The 19,162-nt window shown below is 30.9% G+C and overlaps 1 protein-coding gene across 1 annotated transcript; it reads left to right on the top strand.

Moving 5' to 3' along the window:
* Positions 1 to 1,333: 1,333 nt before the first annotated feature.
* On the top strand, positions 1,334 to 2,013 carry LOC149400514 (uncharacterized). The gene is made up of 2 exons (XM_089613304.1): positions 1,334 to 1,411; positions 1,580 to 2,013. Exon 2 carries the CDS (start codon positions 1,583 to 1,585, stop codon positions 1,772 to 1,774), a length of 192 nt encoding a protein of 63 aa, XP_089469430.1. The 5' UTR covers positions 1,334 to 1,411; positions 1,580 to 1,582; the 3' UTR covers positions 1,775 to 2,013.
* Positions 2,014 to 19,162: the final 17,149 nt, after the last annotated feature.

Below are 19,162 nucleotides of genomic sequence, written 5' to 3'. Positions count from 1 at the left end.
TGTCATGCCGCATGACTTTCAAATCTTGGGACAAGTATATGCTTATAGCTATTATGATGTGGTAAGATGTCTCAACATGGACCTAATCGAATGGATTTCCTCGCTAGAATCAAGTTAATGAATATGGTGAAGCATTGTCTTGGTTCTTCTAATGATTTATGAAGATAAAATTTATGTCAATATCACATGCCTTAGTGGATTTAAAAAAAAATATGAATCCAAGTTATTTGATCAAAATTAATCACGGGCGTCGAAATCGTAAGAGGCTAAACATTTTAGTTATGATCGATTGTCTAAAACATAGTCATCGAAAAATCTATTATGGTAGGAGTTGGAATCAACACTTTCAATTTTGCGAAAGAATCAAAAGCAACGGTACAACCTACAAGCGTGTGCTTAGGGGTTTGTACTATTGCTTTTGGTTCTTTAACCGAATTGAAAGTGTCAGTTTCAATGTCCACTGAAACATTAGTTTCGAGGGGTCTGCGTTGGTGCTTTAGGGATTGTACCGTTATGGTTTTATAGATTTTTGTTTTTAATAAAAAAACTGGCTGTAAGATTTATCTCCAATGACCCATAGTTTCTTCTTCTTCTTCTTCTTCTTCTTCTCTCTCTCTCTCTCTCTCTCTCTCTCTCTCTCTCTCTCCCTCTCTCAAGATCCTAGATTTTTCTAGGAATCAAAATTTTTTACGGGACTTCTAGTCCTTATTGATTGTTCTAGAGCGAAAGCGACAAACGCTAGAAGGGTAGTCTTACCCTTATGCCCATGATTAATCAAGACGAGTCTCCTTATAGAATTATGGTTATGATCCTTGCGCAAGTAGAAGATGTCCAAGTTTTCCTAACCAACAAATGTATGTAATTTTTTTAGGAGAGTTAGGCATATAATTTATTTAAATCCCTATATTAAAATTTTAGCTAAAATTTCTAAAAATTAAGAAAATAGCTCAAACTCAAACAAGACACATGCTCCATATAATATAAACGCAGGCATGAATTTAATTATGTTTTTAATATTTAAATAATTGAGCGATAATTTTAATTGAAGGTAATTGTTTGACTACTTTGAATATATATATTTTAAACATACTTTTAATTAATTACTTTATGTAATTTCCGTCGGTGGCCAAACTCTTTTTTCGGTAAATAAAATTTCTGTTGATTTTTATAAAAAAAATAAAATAATATAATCTTTAAGTCGTTATTTATTTCCATAGACCATTGACATGCTCGTACAATAGGCGTTTAAAACTTTTAATAGCTGTCACATTTAATACGAGGGTACCAAATCATATAAGAGTTTATACTATGCGAATAAATATAGGATATATAATATAATAGAATAAGGTAGCGTAACTTGGGTGGGAGAAGAGTTGACCCTTGGAGAAGGGGTTTCTGAAGCATCGTCCAAGTAAGTAAAAAAAAAAAAAAAACTTTGGGGCTCAAGAAATATTACAACGCATTTCTATATCTATATATATAGTCAAAGATACACACAGCACATTTCCCATAAACGATTTAAAAAAAAAAATCCCCAATCTCAAACTGCTTTGTTTTCTTTCTACAATCATTTCATCAGATCATGGGTATAATAAGATCAAGCTTGTTCTTCATGGTGGGGACTCTATACGGTGCTTACGTGGCTCAGAATTACAAAGTACCGGACGTCAAGAAATTGGCCACTTCCGGCGTTTTCATCGCCAAACACATCGAAGAAACTTATCGGAAACCTGACGACAAGTCCAGAGACCGCCGCGAAGATTCCAATAATTAAATTATATATTTTATTATATACACAATTTCAATTCGCGTCATCAAATCCTCTTTCTGTATGTCCTCCTGTATTTTAATTGATTTCTTGAACAAGTAAATTGTAATAGATGTGTCTGGTCTGAGTTATCTTGTAAGGATATTTGAGAGGTCAGAAAAATAATTATACAAAAAAAATAGTGAAAAAGTGTTGTGTATTGCTAATGAAGCAGCCAATCAAGACACCAAAAGACCAACAATGAGCAGAAACAACACAGAAAGTTCTTTCCTGGTCAAATAATGAGAGACAAATATATATTTTGTAAAGGACGTGGTGACATGAATTAAGAGAGACAAAATAACCAGAAATCACTGAGAATGGATCAGAAGAAAATAAGAGAAAAGAGGCTGATTCTGATGTGTCACTGCCTTCATTCATCATTACAAAAGTGTCAAAGTAAAACAAGTTGATTGGAACTATGTAAAGACAAGTTCTATCTATGTTTCCCCTTTTGTGACTTTTCAACCCTTAGTTTTATATAATTATTCACTCATAATTTTCCTCATGTGAAGAAAGAAAGTGGACACAGAGCTTTGGAAGCGTGATACCAGTTCCTTTGAGCAGCTTTTTGTTCTCTTCTTCGCTCAACTTGGCGATTATTTTATTTGTTCCCTGAATATAATTAACATACACATCATATCAAGGTAGATAAATTTAAAAAATGAGATTTTCAAAAACTCTAATTCTTTGAGTCTTATAATTGGGCACAGAAGGAATAGGATGCACAAAAAAATTGGAAAAATGTAATGTAAACATAATAATTCACAAATGCGTACAAAAAGGCGATAATGCGGAAGATCTATTTACCGCGTACAATTTATGTTTCGAATCCTCGAGCAATCTTGATGCCTAGAGAGCACAAAACATTAGATAATTGACATATAAATGAAAAAAAAAAAGTTAAAAAATGAGCCTCCAATAACTCTACGTCAAACTGTTTTGATATGAAACCAAGTATTAAAGATCTCGCATCGAAAAGATGAAGGTTTACAGGGTCGTGGTTTACACTTTTCATTGTTAATTGATTGTTAGATGAAACCCCGTGATATTTAACACCGAATAAATAGGCAAAACACACTAAGACGGAAGATTTCGAAGGAGAAGAAAATAGGATTACAAAAATATTGGAACGATTCGTGTAGAACACATCAATCCACAAATGCATCACAATTATAAAAAAAGAGTGATGTTGACAACAAAAAAGCTCAATTAGACATAACATAATAAATATAAAAATAAAATAAAATTTAATGGAATCTAGAATCGAAAATTATCGAGCACTTAAAGATTCGAACGGTGGAGAGGTGTGCTTGGTAGCATTGTAGGAGAAAGAAGCACTTAAAGGAGAATATTTGCAGGGACAGAAACCACTCGCAATCTGAATTCTTCGATTACCTTACTGACTACCTTATCGAACTACGATGAACCGAACAAAAACAAAGAATCATGACAAATTTACCAGTCTCTTATACGTACTAACTTTTTTTTTGGATTAATTAAAATATAAACGAAACAAAAGAAAATAGCAAGAGGTCTGTGCTCTCCCACTAGAATTCTCTCACTCTTGCTTGTCTCTCATGCAATTTCCATGCCAATTGTCGACTAATACTTGTTAGTTATAGGCTAAGTTAACTTCTAGATATTCTATGTTTTAATCCCTAACTATATCTTATTATTCAGTATCTCAATTACTAACTGTCTCAACAATCATGGGATCATATGTCCTTTTTGGTCGTTAAATCGAACTCTAAACTAAGAATTTGTCTCTGTAATGCATATCTTGAGGTTGTGATCATATCTTGCATTGTCACTGCTACACATTCCATATAATTCCACTACATTCTCTTAATTCAAGGTAAATAAATCAAGCTTGTGATTTGGGATTCTATTCACCTGAAATAGTGTTGGTACGAACACAGTATTTCTTAAGAATTGTTGTTTTGATTGTTGGTTGAGAGAGAACAGAAATAATCATGCATAGTCATAGCATAGTGACCTTAAAAGCGACGTGTTTATTTTGTTTTGTATGTCAACTGCAAAGAGCATGAGGTGTGGCTCTTCCGTTCAACTTTGGCACCAATGAACCCAGAGACACAAAATTAGCACATTCACATTCATCTTCGTTGAATTTTTATAATAACAGATTAAACCAACAACAATTAACAATCCACATTTCCAATAACAACACAGAAACACTGATAAAGATATAAGCTCTGTTTGGCATGTTTATCAAGGGTGCTTTTAACTTTTTCTAAAAGTTAAATTATATTTAAATGTTGATAAAATTACTTTTATTAAAAATTGAAAAGTAATTTTCAATATTTAAATTAAAACTCTAAAAGTTACATTTTGAAATTTTTGGTACATAACTTTTGTTCTTGGCTTTTGGGTTTAGGCTTTTGATTTTTGGCTTTTACTTTCTATTTCCTAACTCTTTTATTATCTTATTATAACTTTTATAACTATCTATACATACTTTTATCATATTATTTTTTTGAGCTTTAACTATTAAAAGTCATCCACAACATTAACTTTAAAATAAGAACAGTGTAGCAAAATAGCCAAAATGAAATTATGAAACTTGTTTTTAACTTATGTTTTACAATTTTTAGAGAAATAACCAACAAGTTTATGTGGCAATAATTAAGGTCTGATTTGCTCTTATTTATTAACAAATTCGTCATTTTCTCTCTCCTATTTTTTTTTCTACACTTTTTTTACATAATAACTTCAAAAAACCATATCTATCTCATATGAACTCGAAATTGAGTGATACAAAATCCTACGGATTCGTGACGCCGAGATCTTCAAAAATAAATCCATTGTGTTTTATGAAAAATCATGTTTAATACCATAGATGTAGAAAAATCACGTTACTACCTTAAATATGGAAATAACTGAAATTTTTTTAAATTATCAAAAAAATAAATAGAAACGTAAATGTAATGCATTAAACATAATTTTCATCAAACACAATGGGTCTTTTTTTGAAGATCTCGACGCCACGAATTTGTAGGATCTGAAATGAGAGAGAGAAAGTGACGAATTTTTTAATAAATAAGGGCAAATAAGACCTTAATTATTGTCACATAAGGCCATTTGGCGATATCCCTAAAATTTGTCAAACGTAGGCTAGATCCAAAATCACATGTTTAAGTGGTCTAGTTAGTAACAAATCTCTTAAAATAATATAATAACATTAATTTTTGACAAGTTGGGCCCAAATTTACCCTCTCTCTCGTTTTTCTTCGTCTTTTTCCTTAAATAAAGTGTAACAAAATGTTTTAAAAACCACCATTGAAGATATAATTGAATATCTCAAAATTTTAGCTTTATTTAAGATTTTTGCGGTAAACAAGAGAAAATGAACATGAAGAGGCTGAAAAACGACGGGAATCGGAAGCAGACGAAAACAGTGAGAAACGGGCTGGTCGTGATCAGGATTTTGAGCTATTCTTCTCGACCTAATTATGAAATTCGGGTCCGATTTTCAAATTTATACCCTGGTTTCACGTAACATTTACACTGCATTTGATCGGATTCTGTTGATTGTGAACTGGATTGCTTTCCAAGCTGATTACTCTGATTTTCGCGAAACTCTTTCGATTTTCTTTATATTGTTTCCGGGTGTCGCCGATTTGTGATTTCCCGTGCGGAAACCGACCGATAATCCCGGTAAGTCAAACCTTTCTCTCAAATACGTTAGGATTGGCGAAATAGATTGGTTCGGTTCTATTTCACGCAATATGTTAATGCGATTTCTTGAATAACATTCACGAGACACGTGTCAGGATGCGAAGTTGCGATGTGTATTGTTCTTATATTGACATGATAAATTTTGTATTGGCACCTATGTAAAAATAGAAAGATAAATCGCCAAAGCACATAAATTCCCTAAGTTTTAGGTTCTTTCTTATGTATACATATATATTGGCACTAATGTAAAATAGAAAGATAAATAGCCTAAGCACATAAATCCCCTAAGTTTTAGGTTCTTTCTTATATATATATTATTCCTATTCTATGACTTGTATCATGATTTTGGACCAAAATCTACTAAAGCCAAATAAATCCTAAACTATGACTTAATGAAATGAGTAATTACATATTTATCCTTCATATTTAGTTTATTTTTATTAGTTAATTAATAAAAACAAAAACAATTATTTAGTTTATATTATGAAAACAAACATCATTACAAAAACCTGGAGAGCAGCTCTGGGAATCTCCGACGCTGAAGCTCCTGGGAATGACGGTCATGGCCGCCGGAGAGCAGCCCATGACCATCCCGGCAGCGGCGACCTCGAAGTGTCCGCCGGAACAGCCCGCCATGGATTCCGCGTAGAATTTATGTGGTTTTTAAAGTTAAAAAACAAAGAAAAAACGATTCTCGGGATTCTGTATAATTTTGAAAAGTTTATGAAAATTTTAGGGTTTTCGTTGAAGATTTATTGACATTGATGTGAATAAAAATGCATATTTATTGACATCAATGTCAATAAATCTTCAAATGAATTTTCCAAAATCGTTGAAGATTTATTGACATTGATGTCAATAAATATGCATTTTTATTGACATTAATGTCAATAAGTCTTCAACGATTCTGGAAAATTCCTTTGAAGATTTATTGACATTGATGTCAATAAATATTCATTTTTATTGACATCAACGTCAATAAATCTTCAACGAAAACTCAGAAATTTTCAAAAACTTTTCAAAATTATCCAGAATTCCGAGAATCGTTTTTTCTTTGTTTTTTAACTTTAAAAACCCCAGAAATGTTGGAGATTTATTGACATTAATGTCAATAAAAATGCATATTTATTGACATCAATGTCAATAAAAATGCATATTTATTGACATCAATGTCAATAAATCTTCAACGAAAATCCATAAATTTTCAGAAACTTTTCAAAATTTTCCAGAATATCGAGAATCGTTTTTTCTTTGTTTTTTAACTTAAAAAACCACAGAAATTCAACGACTTAAACACTTTGAATAGGATCAATTTTTTTCATGAAAATCTCTACCCTAAATTGAAAAGACAAACTGAAAAAACGAAGATGAACCCAAACAAAGATGACGAATTGAAAAACGAAAAGAGAGAGTGGAAGAGAGCTGAACCCAAAACGAAAAGAAAGTCAAATAATTAAATAAGAAAGAAAATCAAATGTTATTAAAAGTAAGGATATTTTTGTATTTAGTGAAAATAGATAGTCATAGTTTAGGATTTATTTGGGTTTAGTAGATTTTGGTCCAAAATCTTGGTACAAGTCATAGAATAGGAATAATCCCATATATATATATATATATATATATATATATATATATATATATATATATGATAAGAAAGTTGGCCGTTATTACGTATTTTGATATTTAGTTCTATATATGGATAACATTTTTTTTATAGCGAATTGTTTTTACGGTGACTCAAAGTCTTATGTTTATTTAGAGAGTGGGGTGGATAATAGGACTGCGTCACATATGTCTTTCTACTCGAAAGAGGAGTCATGTGTGTGTTTATGTATTTTTTGTTTTTTATTTTCTTTTAGTATTTTATAAATATTGACTAGTTGTCAAATGCCATAGTTTTGTCATGTGTACCTTGATTTTTGTAACTTACATAAAATAAAATAAAAATAAAAAAACACGATATTTTAAAAAATTGGTATGAATTATGAACTGAGGAGGAAAAAGGTTGTGCTTGTGTCGATGAAATTGTCTAAGAACTCTCTTTTATCTGGCTATGTAATTTTAAATTTTTGAAATTGGTCTTTCAAGTTCAGTTTTTGTAGTCCACAAATTTGGGGTTTTAAGGTAAGAAAATCAATTGTTTATGCGTAAAAAAAGTAAAGTTATTTCTGACTTCGATTAGAAAAAAAATATAATTAAATTTAAACGCGTGAATGTTTGCAAAAATCAACATGTTTTTTAAAATTTCAATTAATAAGTAATACTTTATTGAAATCGATATTTGAAGTTTTCTAAAATTATTCCCCTAAAACCCCATAAAAACTGAATTGCCGATATATAATCTAAATCGGTAGTTTAAAAGTAAATCTATAATAATCGTTAACATGTTTTGAAACTGAACCATACGGATATTATTGTTCAAATGTTACTGAAAAAAAAGTATTTGATAAAAGGCTCTTCAAAGAGATATATAGATGAAAGCCTACAAGAATAACCCAAAGAAAATTTAAAAAATTCAACAAAAAAGATGAAAATGGACCACAAACAATTATAATTATGTCAAAATAACATGTGTATTACCCGTCTATTCAGGTAATCAGTCATTATCAAATTACTATATGAATCACGAGCGAAAACGTCAATTTTCGCCTGTTGCAGATTGCGGTTTTAGGGGTCTTGCCCGACTGAGATACACTTGCAAAGAAAACATATTTTAGATATGAGATTCATAAGTGAAGAAGTATTCAAACCCATTCCGATTAAAGATCGAACGGTAAAAAAGTCAAATCTAATAAGTCTGGATTATTGAAATATAATCAAAAGTTAAAAGCAAAACACGAATAAGAAAATAAAAATAAAACTACCTCTCCGTAGGTCGAGCGTCCTCCACAGGTCGAGACCATTGGAGTCTCCGTACCCAGAGGAAACGATGACACCGAAAATTGAAAGATCAAATTTTAATTTTTTGAGATAGAGCGCGGCGGCTAGGATTTAAATTATATATAAAGAAAAAACTATTTGAAAGATGTAAAAAAGGATTAACAAAGTCATAAATTGTTAACTATTTTGAGAAGAAACTATGTGAAATAGTAAATGACTGCATCAACTAATATTATAGCTTGATTATTCAAATTATAAATATCTCAACTCATGAACACGTCTACATATTATAATGCATGCGTCTTGTTTTAGTTTACACTATTTTTTTTAATATATAGATAATTTCGGCTAGAATTTTAATGTAGATTGTTCAAATAGACTATTTCTAACTCTCCTTTATTCTAATTGTATGACTTTTCAACCAAACAACGAAAGTAGTGTCGTTGATGATTATTGCCAACGATTATTGCCACAATATTTATATTCATCAGTGTAAAAGCGACGGATTTTATGGTATTTTTCTCATTAAAAAAGTCTCGAACGTTGAACGCCATTTTTTTATACAGGCAAAATTTTATGTCTATTTCATTTTTTTAATAATATTTCACATTTATATATAATTTAATATTAAAATAGTGCATTTGATTTAAAAATAAGAATTCATATAATTTAACAAAATATTCCCCAATTTAAGGGATGAAGGAAGTTTAGAATAATCAAGATTCGCGAGATACAATAATAATACCACATTGTTTATTAAACTTGTTTTTAGTTTTTTTTTTTTTAAGGTTAACCATTTTAAACTCTTTGTTAAAACAACTTTTAAATAAATTTATAAAAGTGTTTATGACAAACTTAACGTAAGTTTTAAAAGCTTAAATTCGTAGCTTTTGAGAAGAAAAAAATTAAGCTAAATCTGCTTATATTACTAGTAAAAATTAATTTACCGAATATTTATTTGTTTTTAGAAACACCGAAATCTAAAAACATTCTTCTTTATTGTTTTTTTCTACCCATTTTTAATTATTTAACAACATTCATATTTTTCATTTCTACCCACTTATTCCAAATCTTTTCACTTTAATCCTTTCATTTTATTTCTTAAATTCTTTTTTTCAATTTTTTTTTTTAATGCCTAACGGGATCCGCGGATCCCGTTAGACATTTACCGCCTCCGTCCCGTTATATAACGGGACGGGACTCCCGTTCGGCGAATTAACGGGAGTCCGGGTGGGGGCGGGACGGGAGGCGCGGTAACTCCCGGTAAGCCACGTTTAATCTACACTCTACACTCTCTGCTCTTACACTATTGTAGCGGTTTCAAGCCAAAAAAAAAAGAAGCAGCTATTGTAGCGGTGGTGATCGTGTTGTTCTTAATTTCCGCTTTTACCAAAAATAAAATAATAAATAAATAAATAAAGCAATGACCGCATATATAGCAACGTACATGTATACACGCAAAGGATATGGTGGTCCTGTTATTCATGGGTTGGTTTGTGCATATAATGATTTGACCAATACTTGTTGTCCTTTTTTCAGGTGGTGTTATACGTGAACACGTATTGTCCTTTAAGACAGATTTAGTTACTATATATCTATCTATATGTATTTCATGCAAAAAAAATCTATCTATATGTATGTATGTATATACTATATACCCCGTGTACACTATTATACATGTTATAGACCCATTAATCGATTATTCCCTTTTATCCAAGTAAGAGGTTAGGAAGTCCAAAATTTGCAGTAATCATACTAGCGATCCGGTTTAAAATACGATTGGTATAGAGTTAAAATTCAAATAGTATAATACTTAATTATTTTCAATTTACTCCGCCTTGGCATTTTTCATATTTAATATTTTTTTATTATCAAAATATATTTACAGGCAAGCTTCTCAGTTTATATTTGATTTTTATTCAAAGTCAATAATCACTAATAATAAATAGGGTGCTATGGTTGATAATTGATTAAAATTAATAACTTGAAAAATTGTCAAAGTTTATTTAAAATTAGTGAAATAACAAAAATACATAAGTACCTAGTTTTTGTTAATATTTTTATCCTGTGATTAATATTTTTTAAAAGATAAATTACTTATATAATTCGTCAATAAATTTAATCACATTGTCAAAAGAAAATTAGACTATTTTAATGAAAACTTGAAATTTTGACTACTTTGTAAATCAAATAATTTTAAAAGCTATTTTGTATTTTTTTTCTAACAAAAAATATAAATTGAATGTTGATAAAAATAATTTTAATTATACTTTTAGAAGATGTCGGTAAAATCAATTATCATATATCCGTAAAATACATCGAAAAGATTAATATCGAAATCTCAATCAATGATATCAAATGCAACATTTTAACCATTGATGTGGTCCATGTACATAGAGAATAAGCCCCGTTTGGTTATGTTTTCTATTCATGTTTTCTGCTTTCTGATTCTAAATTCTAGAAAACAGTTGTAGAAAAAACTGTTTGGTTATAAATTCAGAAAACAGATTTAGAATCATTCATCTGTTTTCTTTGAAATTTGTTTAGAAAACAGAAAACAATGAAAAGTTGTTTTCTATTTTATCTCTATACAATTGAATGGAAAACATAACCAAACAACATTTAAAATATTTTGAAACGTAATTCTAAATCTGTTTTTAAAATTTAAAAATTAGAATCAGAAAACAGAATTTAAAAACAAAAAACGAGTTTAGAAAACTAAACCAAACGTCCCCTAAGCGTTTGTGATCCTAGGCTATGGAGTTTATCATTAGGTGGTGAGTGAATATTAACGTTATTTCAAGAGAGTTGCATTTTGCATCTATAAATCTCTTTCATTGGTGATCATACCTTGAACTCTGAATTATAAGTGTGTCCCATAAGCTATATGAACAACTGAACAAATAACTAAAAAACACCCGATAAGATATCCTTGAAAATATCAAGTCTCGTATCGCCGTGGTCTTAGAAGTCAAGGATCATGTCAGAATTAATATCAATTTTGATATGATCCTCATAGTGACTTCAATATGTGCATCATAGCGGTTCGTGAAACAACACATTCTAAAGAAGCATATATTTTCATTTAATACTCTCACTTAGTGTCACAACACCTATTATTTCTAATATATGATTTCATATCTGTATATAGAAGCAATGATTAATCACCGATCAACTTTAAGCGATATTAAAGCTGGAAATTTGGTTAACCGAAGTTAACTGTGAATCAAAATTCTCGGTCATAGGTTAACCTTTAACCTAAAAAAAATCAACTCAATTAATTGCAATTAACCGAATTAACCATTGTGCATTAAGTGCCTAAAACGGTAACGGTTGAATTCGTTAGTATCGGTGGGAGTAGTTGGTGAAGTAGAGGTTGTGGACGAAGATGCCTCAGCTCGGTAACGGTTGAAATCGGTCCAACTCTTCCCCGCCGATGAATTTGAGAAGTTTGGTATCTCTTGTACCAGTCCTCCATACTTGTTTTCGTAATAACTGTAACATTGAACAATACTCTCCCAGACACCATCATAACTAGAATTATAATCAAATCCTATATTATTGCTAAGCATTTGAAACCATAATTTAAGACCTCTAAATCTAATGCGTGGATCTAAAATGAATGCATAACAATATAAGTTTGGCATGGGAACAAAATATTTTTTCCATACCTCCTTCATTTTTGCGATGACGGGGCCTAACAGTTCATCTACTTCGTATTTTTTGAAAATGACACTCATCTCGTACAGTTTGTGTATGGCGAGAGGAGACATAGGATGTTCGTAAGCGGAGAGGTAGTTTGTGGCATAAAAAAATCCTTTTAAAAATTCACAAACGGCCTTAGCCACATCCCAATCATCGTTTGTGATCACTTGACGTCCGATCTCAGCATGATAAAACGAAGTGAAAAAATCTTTGTATGGAATGACTCTTTCCAACATCACATACGTCGAGTTCCATCGGACGGGCATGTCTTGCGCAATGATGCGTGGCTCGACACCACAACCTCTGCAATATGCCTTCCATCGGTCACATCGTGTGTTTGGGTTGTTCATTTCCGCCACGGCTTCTCGGATACGTGAAATGTGCGGCTTGAGAAGGGCAAGACCGGCTTGAACCATCAAGTTGATAATATGAGTCGCACATCTTTGGTGGAGAATTACTCCTCCGGCATGGTTCCCAAGATGATTATTCAACTCTGTTATTGCCGTGGTGTTGGCCGATGCATTGTCCATCGTAATAGCAACAATACGGTTCACGAGACCCCACTCTTCCAATACCTCGTTGATGCGATCGCTAATATTTTTTCCGGTATGGCGCATGTTCATATGCTCAAATCCTATAATTTTTTTATGCAAATACCAATCTCTATCGACATAATGAATGACAACACTCAAATAATCATTTTTGTTAGATGAGTTCCATATATCACTAGTGCATGCAATGTTGTTTTCGGGCATACTAGCTAATGTTGCCATATATATTTTCCTATCATGTTCATATAAATTCATTAAATCTAAAGTAGCCGTAGGACGAGACACGGGTTTGTAATTAGCATTGAAACCGTCTCTAACCATTTCTACAAAGTGGGGGTTAGAGCCTATCCCTAGTGGTTGATCGGTAGATGCAATAAATTTAGCTATAGCTCGTCTACCCTTTGCTTCATCATATGAAATTGTACTTACTTGATTGATTGACTCTCCTCGTTTCTCATGTGAATTGATATGGTAGCGTAGTGATAACGTGCCTCCACCGGAGTAAGCAAGAGTATGCGTACAAATTTTGCACTTCACTTCATGGACATACGAAGAACCATCGAGGTACGTCGTGACGACCTTCTCAAAGACTTCCCAAACATCGGACCGTTGACTTCCGCTAATTTTACTCTTTTTACGGCGAGAGCTTGTTGGAGCGGTGGTGTCGATTTGATGAGATCCTGTTGAAGAGGGTGGTGTGGGTTGTTCTTGAGGTTGTTGTTGAGGCGGTTGTTGTCGAAGAGAATGTTGTGATTCCGGTGCCAAGGTTGGTTGTGATACCGGAGTGGAGATTGGTGGAAACAATTGTGCCCTTGCCCTTCGAGAACGACTACGTTGAAATATGTGCTTCTTGCTCTTGGGTATTGGCAAGGTGGGGAAAATTTCGTATAGTGGTATTGATATCATCAACGGTGTTCATAAATTGTAAAGGGTCTTGGAAAATAGGAGCATTGACGTCAAAATTATCAACATCATAGCCATCGGGTGGTTGAGTTTCGGAATCGGAATGGTAAGACATATTTAGTATTGTGTAAAAGAGGAAGAAAATAATTGATGATATTTGGCTTTGTGAGTTTGTGAAAAATGGATATGTGTATGTGTTTATTTATAGACGTGTGTTTGTGTGGAGTTGTAAAAAAAAAAAAATTGACCGTTTTATATTTTGAACGGTAATATTACCGTTTGATTTGGTAAAGAACAAAGATTTTTACATTAAAAAAAATTGAAAATGGAATTGAGTCTGAAGTCTGAACATTGCAGAGTAAAAGTTGTGGTCTTGTGGATTTTGGTCAAATTCGGCATGCTGTAAATATTTTACTCTTGTACACACTCACAAGTCACATCACATGGTCAAATTGTGGCATAAAATGGCAGAGTAAGAGTTTATAACTTCGGTTAACTTATAACTTAACCGGTTAAAATTAACCGGACGGTTAAAATTAACCGAAAATTCGGTTAATTTTAACCGTCCGGTTAATTTTAATCGAATATTTTCGGTTAAAAAATAAATCAAAATTATTTATTTAACCGAAATTTCACATTTAAGCGATATGGTCATACTAGATATTGATATAAATATTTAACATAGTTGACATTACAGAACATGGATATTTGATGAATTTTAATAAATCACATACAAAATAAAGCTTTAAGTCAATGATCAAGATGTATATTTGATAAATGTTGATCACAAACGAAATAAAGCCTCAAAACAATGATAAAGATGCATACTTATTTTATTTATGACCAATACATCGACAATTACAAGAAACATCTTGTTTTGGAACCTATACCTAAATACTGCATTAGTGGTTGTTATCCTTATATTTAATATATAATATTATGAAAAAAATGTTGTAAGTAGACAACTTACTACCTCTATTAAATTTATAGTTCGTTGTTCAAATATTAAATAAATAAACTAATTCATACATATCTCTATGGTATAATGCATACATCTTGCTGTGTTTGGACTATTTTATTAACTTTTAGATAATTTGACCAAAATTGTAACGTAGCAGGTTTAAATGGGCTATACGATTACCACTCTCATATATTATTGTTAAAAATGTATTAGCATATTTTATTAGTTTTAACTTTACATAATAAAAAGAAATTGACCGTATAATCCAAAATTGCCACGAAACTATGACTGCTTTATTAATTGGTTTTGCGGTCACTACACAATCATAATTTATGAAACGTAGCACATCATAAATCTATAATAGTTTATAATTTCAATCAAGTCAAAGGTCGAAGTAAATGATAAAAAAAAGGGATGAGAGCTAAGTCTCAAATTTTAACATCAATTCAAATAAAACTTATAGCCTGGTTATTTCTCTCTATTCGCCCATAATTATTACCTTTTATGCAACGAGACTTTACAAAATAAAATTCAATATTATAGATTTTAGTTGTATTCATTGATCAAGTTTTCAGTTGTCCTCGATACATTGAATAATATGTTGTGGTTGAAAGATTTTGACATTCTTAAAAGGAAAATGTCCATGAAAATTGTGAAGATTTGTCAGATTCAAAGAAATCGTAAGATCGTCGTACAAAGTGTCGTGTACTCACTTCCAACTAGAAAAGTAAAAAACTCTAGGGCTTTAAATCCACAATGCCGCTTTTTCCTATTAGCTCGACTCGGGACATATATTTTTTATACTCAATGTCTTCATAATAGTTTTGCAAGTTCGACGCTATTTCATAGTTGTCCGCTGCAAAGAGTTATCATCTTCCCCACCAACGCGAGTTCGTCACTTTTGATGTCGGTCGACCGCATCTCAAGTGGATGATTTTATTTATTTATTTTTGTTTTATGTTTTAATAATCTAGATCTAGATTTGACTCTTGTATTACGAGATCTTTGGTCATCGTAGCTTTAATACCATTTTCTTAATTTGAATTTTGGATATGATGAGATATAATTTATTTTCTATTGGCATGAATTTTGGTTGGGGAATCTGTAAGAACTTATTATATAATTTATTTTCTATTGGCATGAATTTTGGTTGGGGAATGTGTAAGAACTTATTACACATACTAAATGTGTTTTAACAATATGAACATGTTAAAGCCGAAGCGAAAAAGATCGGTTTACCTCCGATCATTATTGTGTTTTTTGGCGAGTTTCGGACTCCGACTCCGGCGAGCTATTTCGAGGTTCTTCAAAGTTATCGCTCTTACATCTAGATGTTAATGGTTTTCTGAATGTGTGAGTGAGCTTAGGGACCCTAAAACATTTGTATTTATAGCCTCATAACCATCAATGAGGAAAATCACAATCTTACTAATGTAAGTAATTACTTGATTTTGGCCATTAATTTGAGCACAATTTTGATCATTAATTAGTTGGTCAATTTTATATATATGGACCATTATATTGGAGATAATATTTTTTCATTAATGAAAATATTCTTACATAATACTCATAAGAACACAATTTGCACACACGTGAAGGATATTAAGACTCGTAACTAAATGTCTGCATGTGGTAAATAGAACAAATATTGTTCTGATTTGACCAAAAGACGAAACCATAATTCTATTCCGGTTTGTTCCACGTCCATGAATAGTGTCAACTTTTAAAATTTTCAGATATTAGAAGATAAGTCAGATTTTAAATATATGCGCACAATATATAGTAGTATCAAACTAATTTTCCATTCTTCCAATGAAGGCAAAAAATTTGGATCAAATGGAATAATTTTCTTGTTACACCCGAAAGCGGACGTTTATTGGTAACTTAATCAGGATTGCATTTGTGATTTTACTTTTAATTTATATATTTTTTTGAAGAGTTTTGAATATTTGATATTTTTAGTTTTTACAGGTTCATAATAATTTAAACATTTTTGTATTTTATCAATATATTCTGTAGCATCCCTTTTAATATAATAAAAATAATAATAACAAATCATATCAGATCAAACAATAAAAAAATTGTCATATCAGCAGAGTCAACTTGTTTATTCTATTTTAAATTTTAATACTAAATTATCACAATTCTGACGCAAATAGTTCCAATGGTTGGGAATTAAGGTGTTCCGTGTGCGTGTTACGGGTTTTAGTCACTAACCCCACCAAATCCAAATTGCCATTAAATGTGTTTCTCAAAACTCATCATTTCATGTAACTGTCAAGTAACATCACATAAAGGCCTACATAGGTCAAAATTCAAATTAGTCGGCATAGATTTATAGTTTTGGACTTTGATTGCATGTTAATGTCTCACGAAGACTATTGCATTATAGTCTCTGTACGAGCTTCTTCAATGCCCGTCAATTTATTGCTTTTTATACACTTTTATTTGTTCTTAAACACACACACTACAAGCCTACGATACGGATTAGGTAGACAATGAGATTTGTGGTGTTACTTTACTAGAACAAGCATTTTTACTATTTTGCATTTAATTCTACGCATTCCACTATAGTGCTAAGATTTTATTGCTCCATGTCAATGTGTCTTCTATTTTAGGCCAAGGAAATCAGGCTATAAATTATAATAAACCAAATTTAGTTGTTTCCTTTTTACTTGAGAGATATACTATTTGGTTTTGGTTGGGTAGTGTTAAAAACAAATTAATGAGATGAGAAAAATCCGAAATAGAAAACAAAAGACCATTATTACATGCAAATACGCGAATACACTGCACGAGAATACGAAACAAAATTCAGAGTGGTCCACGCCAATCAATGTGCATAATATTTTTACTTTATTTAGGTGTCGTTTAAGACTTAAGACTATTTTTTGGGGTTGTTTAAAATGGTATCTCAGTAAATTTGACGTTAATTTAGTTGGGGAAAATAACACATTTATACCCTGTGTTTTAGTGAAATGTCGAGTTTAACCTTCGGTTTTCAAAAATGTCGAGTTCATACCCTCTGTTTAACTAAAATGACGAAATTATACCCTCTGTTTAATTAAAATGACGAAATTATACCCTGAAATAGACAACAGTGTCACGAATATTCTTTTTATTGACTTTTCATTGACGTTGACTATAATATTTATATATAAACACCAATTATCTTTATTCATTCGCGCCACATATGTAATTTATTTAAAAACTAAAAAATAAACAATAGTCTCTTAATCGTGAAGAACACAGACAGAGGCAAATGGGTAAACATCGATAGTTGATAGTCATCAAAATCGCATATTCGAACAGAGAATCCAGGATTTAGAGTTTCAATTCGAACACGGAATGAAGTCATTTCTTAGGAGGTATGGGTTTTATTATTTAATTTCAATTTAAGGCTATTTTTATTTCAAAATTGAGAATTTGTAAGTTAGGGCACTGATTTAGATTTGATTTGGTTTTTCTTATATAAGAGTTAATATCAATGAAAGGGAGATTTGTGACGTTGTTATTCATTTCAGGGTATAATTTCGTCATTTTAGTTAAACAGAGGGTATGAACTCGACATTTTTGAAAACCGATGGTTAAACTCGACATTTCACTAAAACACAGGGTATAAATATGTTATTTTCCCATTTAGTTGGTGTTCTAGTTAAATAGTAAATTAAAAATGAATAACTTCGTATAAGATTTTTCACCAATTAATAAAATTATTAAATTTTACACAAATGTACAAATACCAAATGTCAATAGTTTTTTTTTTTTTTTCTTTCTACCATGTCAATAAATTTTTTTACAGTGATAATTGGTTATCTGCGTTGTAGGAGACAACTCGAGCATCATGAATAGCCCGAGGAGAAAGCATAGTTGTCTCAGTTGAAAACTTTTTCTTTTATTTTCTAATGTTTTAATTTCCTTTCAGTTTTTATTAGCTTTGCTTGGATTAACAAAATCTACAATATTACGGCCCATAAAATATGTCAATGGGGCTTAATCTCTGGAGTTTCGGGTTTCTGTCAAGAAAGGGATATCTCGACCCTTCTTCGGGATGCTTGGGGCTGCGTGCCCGTTTGAATGAAAATTTTTCTTTTTAAAAAAGGAAAATTGATATTTTTATCAACACTGTCAAAGAAAATTTGGACAACATAATTTTTCGCAATTTTGCTTAAAAAATTTTGTTGATCAATTAGTTACAGATGATTATTTATTTTATTTTTTCTTGTCTAATTTGATTAATCGGTTCGAAACTTGACTGTTTGGGTCAATATTAATATTTGATGTATAATCAGTAATAAATATAAAAATATGATAGTTAGTAACTTAAACTAACATTTCATTAATTATAATAAAAATATGAATGTTGAGATTATTAAAAATTAATACAATCATAATTTTACATAATCACTAAATATTATATAATGACTATTTATAGTATTTTTTTATAATATTTAATAAGATACAATTATGACAATAACTATGACATTAAAGAAATTGTTATTAAGATAAAAAAAATCTATCACGTAAACCAAAAAACTAGGTTGATAATAATTTTATTATTAAAATTTAATTAGTTATTTAATAGTACAAACAATATCATAATATGAAAATAATTTATTATTAAGATATATAACTCTATCTGTAATAAATCATCAA

The sequence above is a fragment of the Urtica dioica genome, chromosome 4 (genome assembly GCF_054948205.1).
Source record: "Urtica dioica subsp. dioica isolate 48M chromosome 4, U.dioica_male_clone48M_v1_H2, whole genome shotgun sequence".
NCBI lineage: Eukaryota > Viridiplantae > Streptophyta > Magnoliopsida > Rosales > Urticaceae > Urtica > Urtica dioica.
This window is presented reverse-complemented; position numbering and strand designations above follow the sequence as displayed.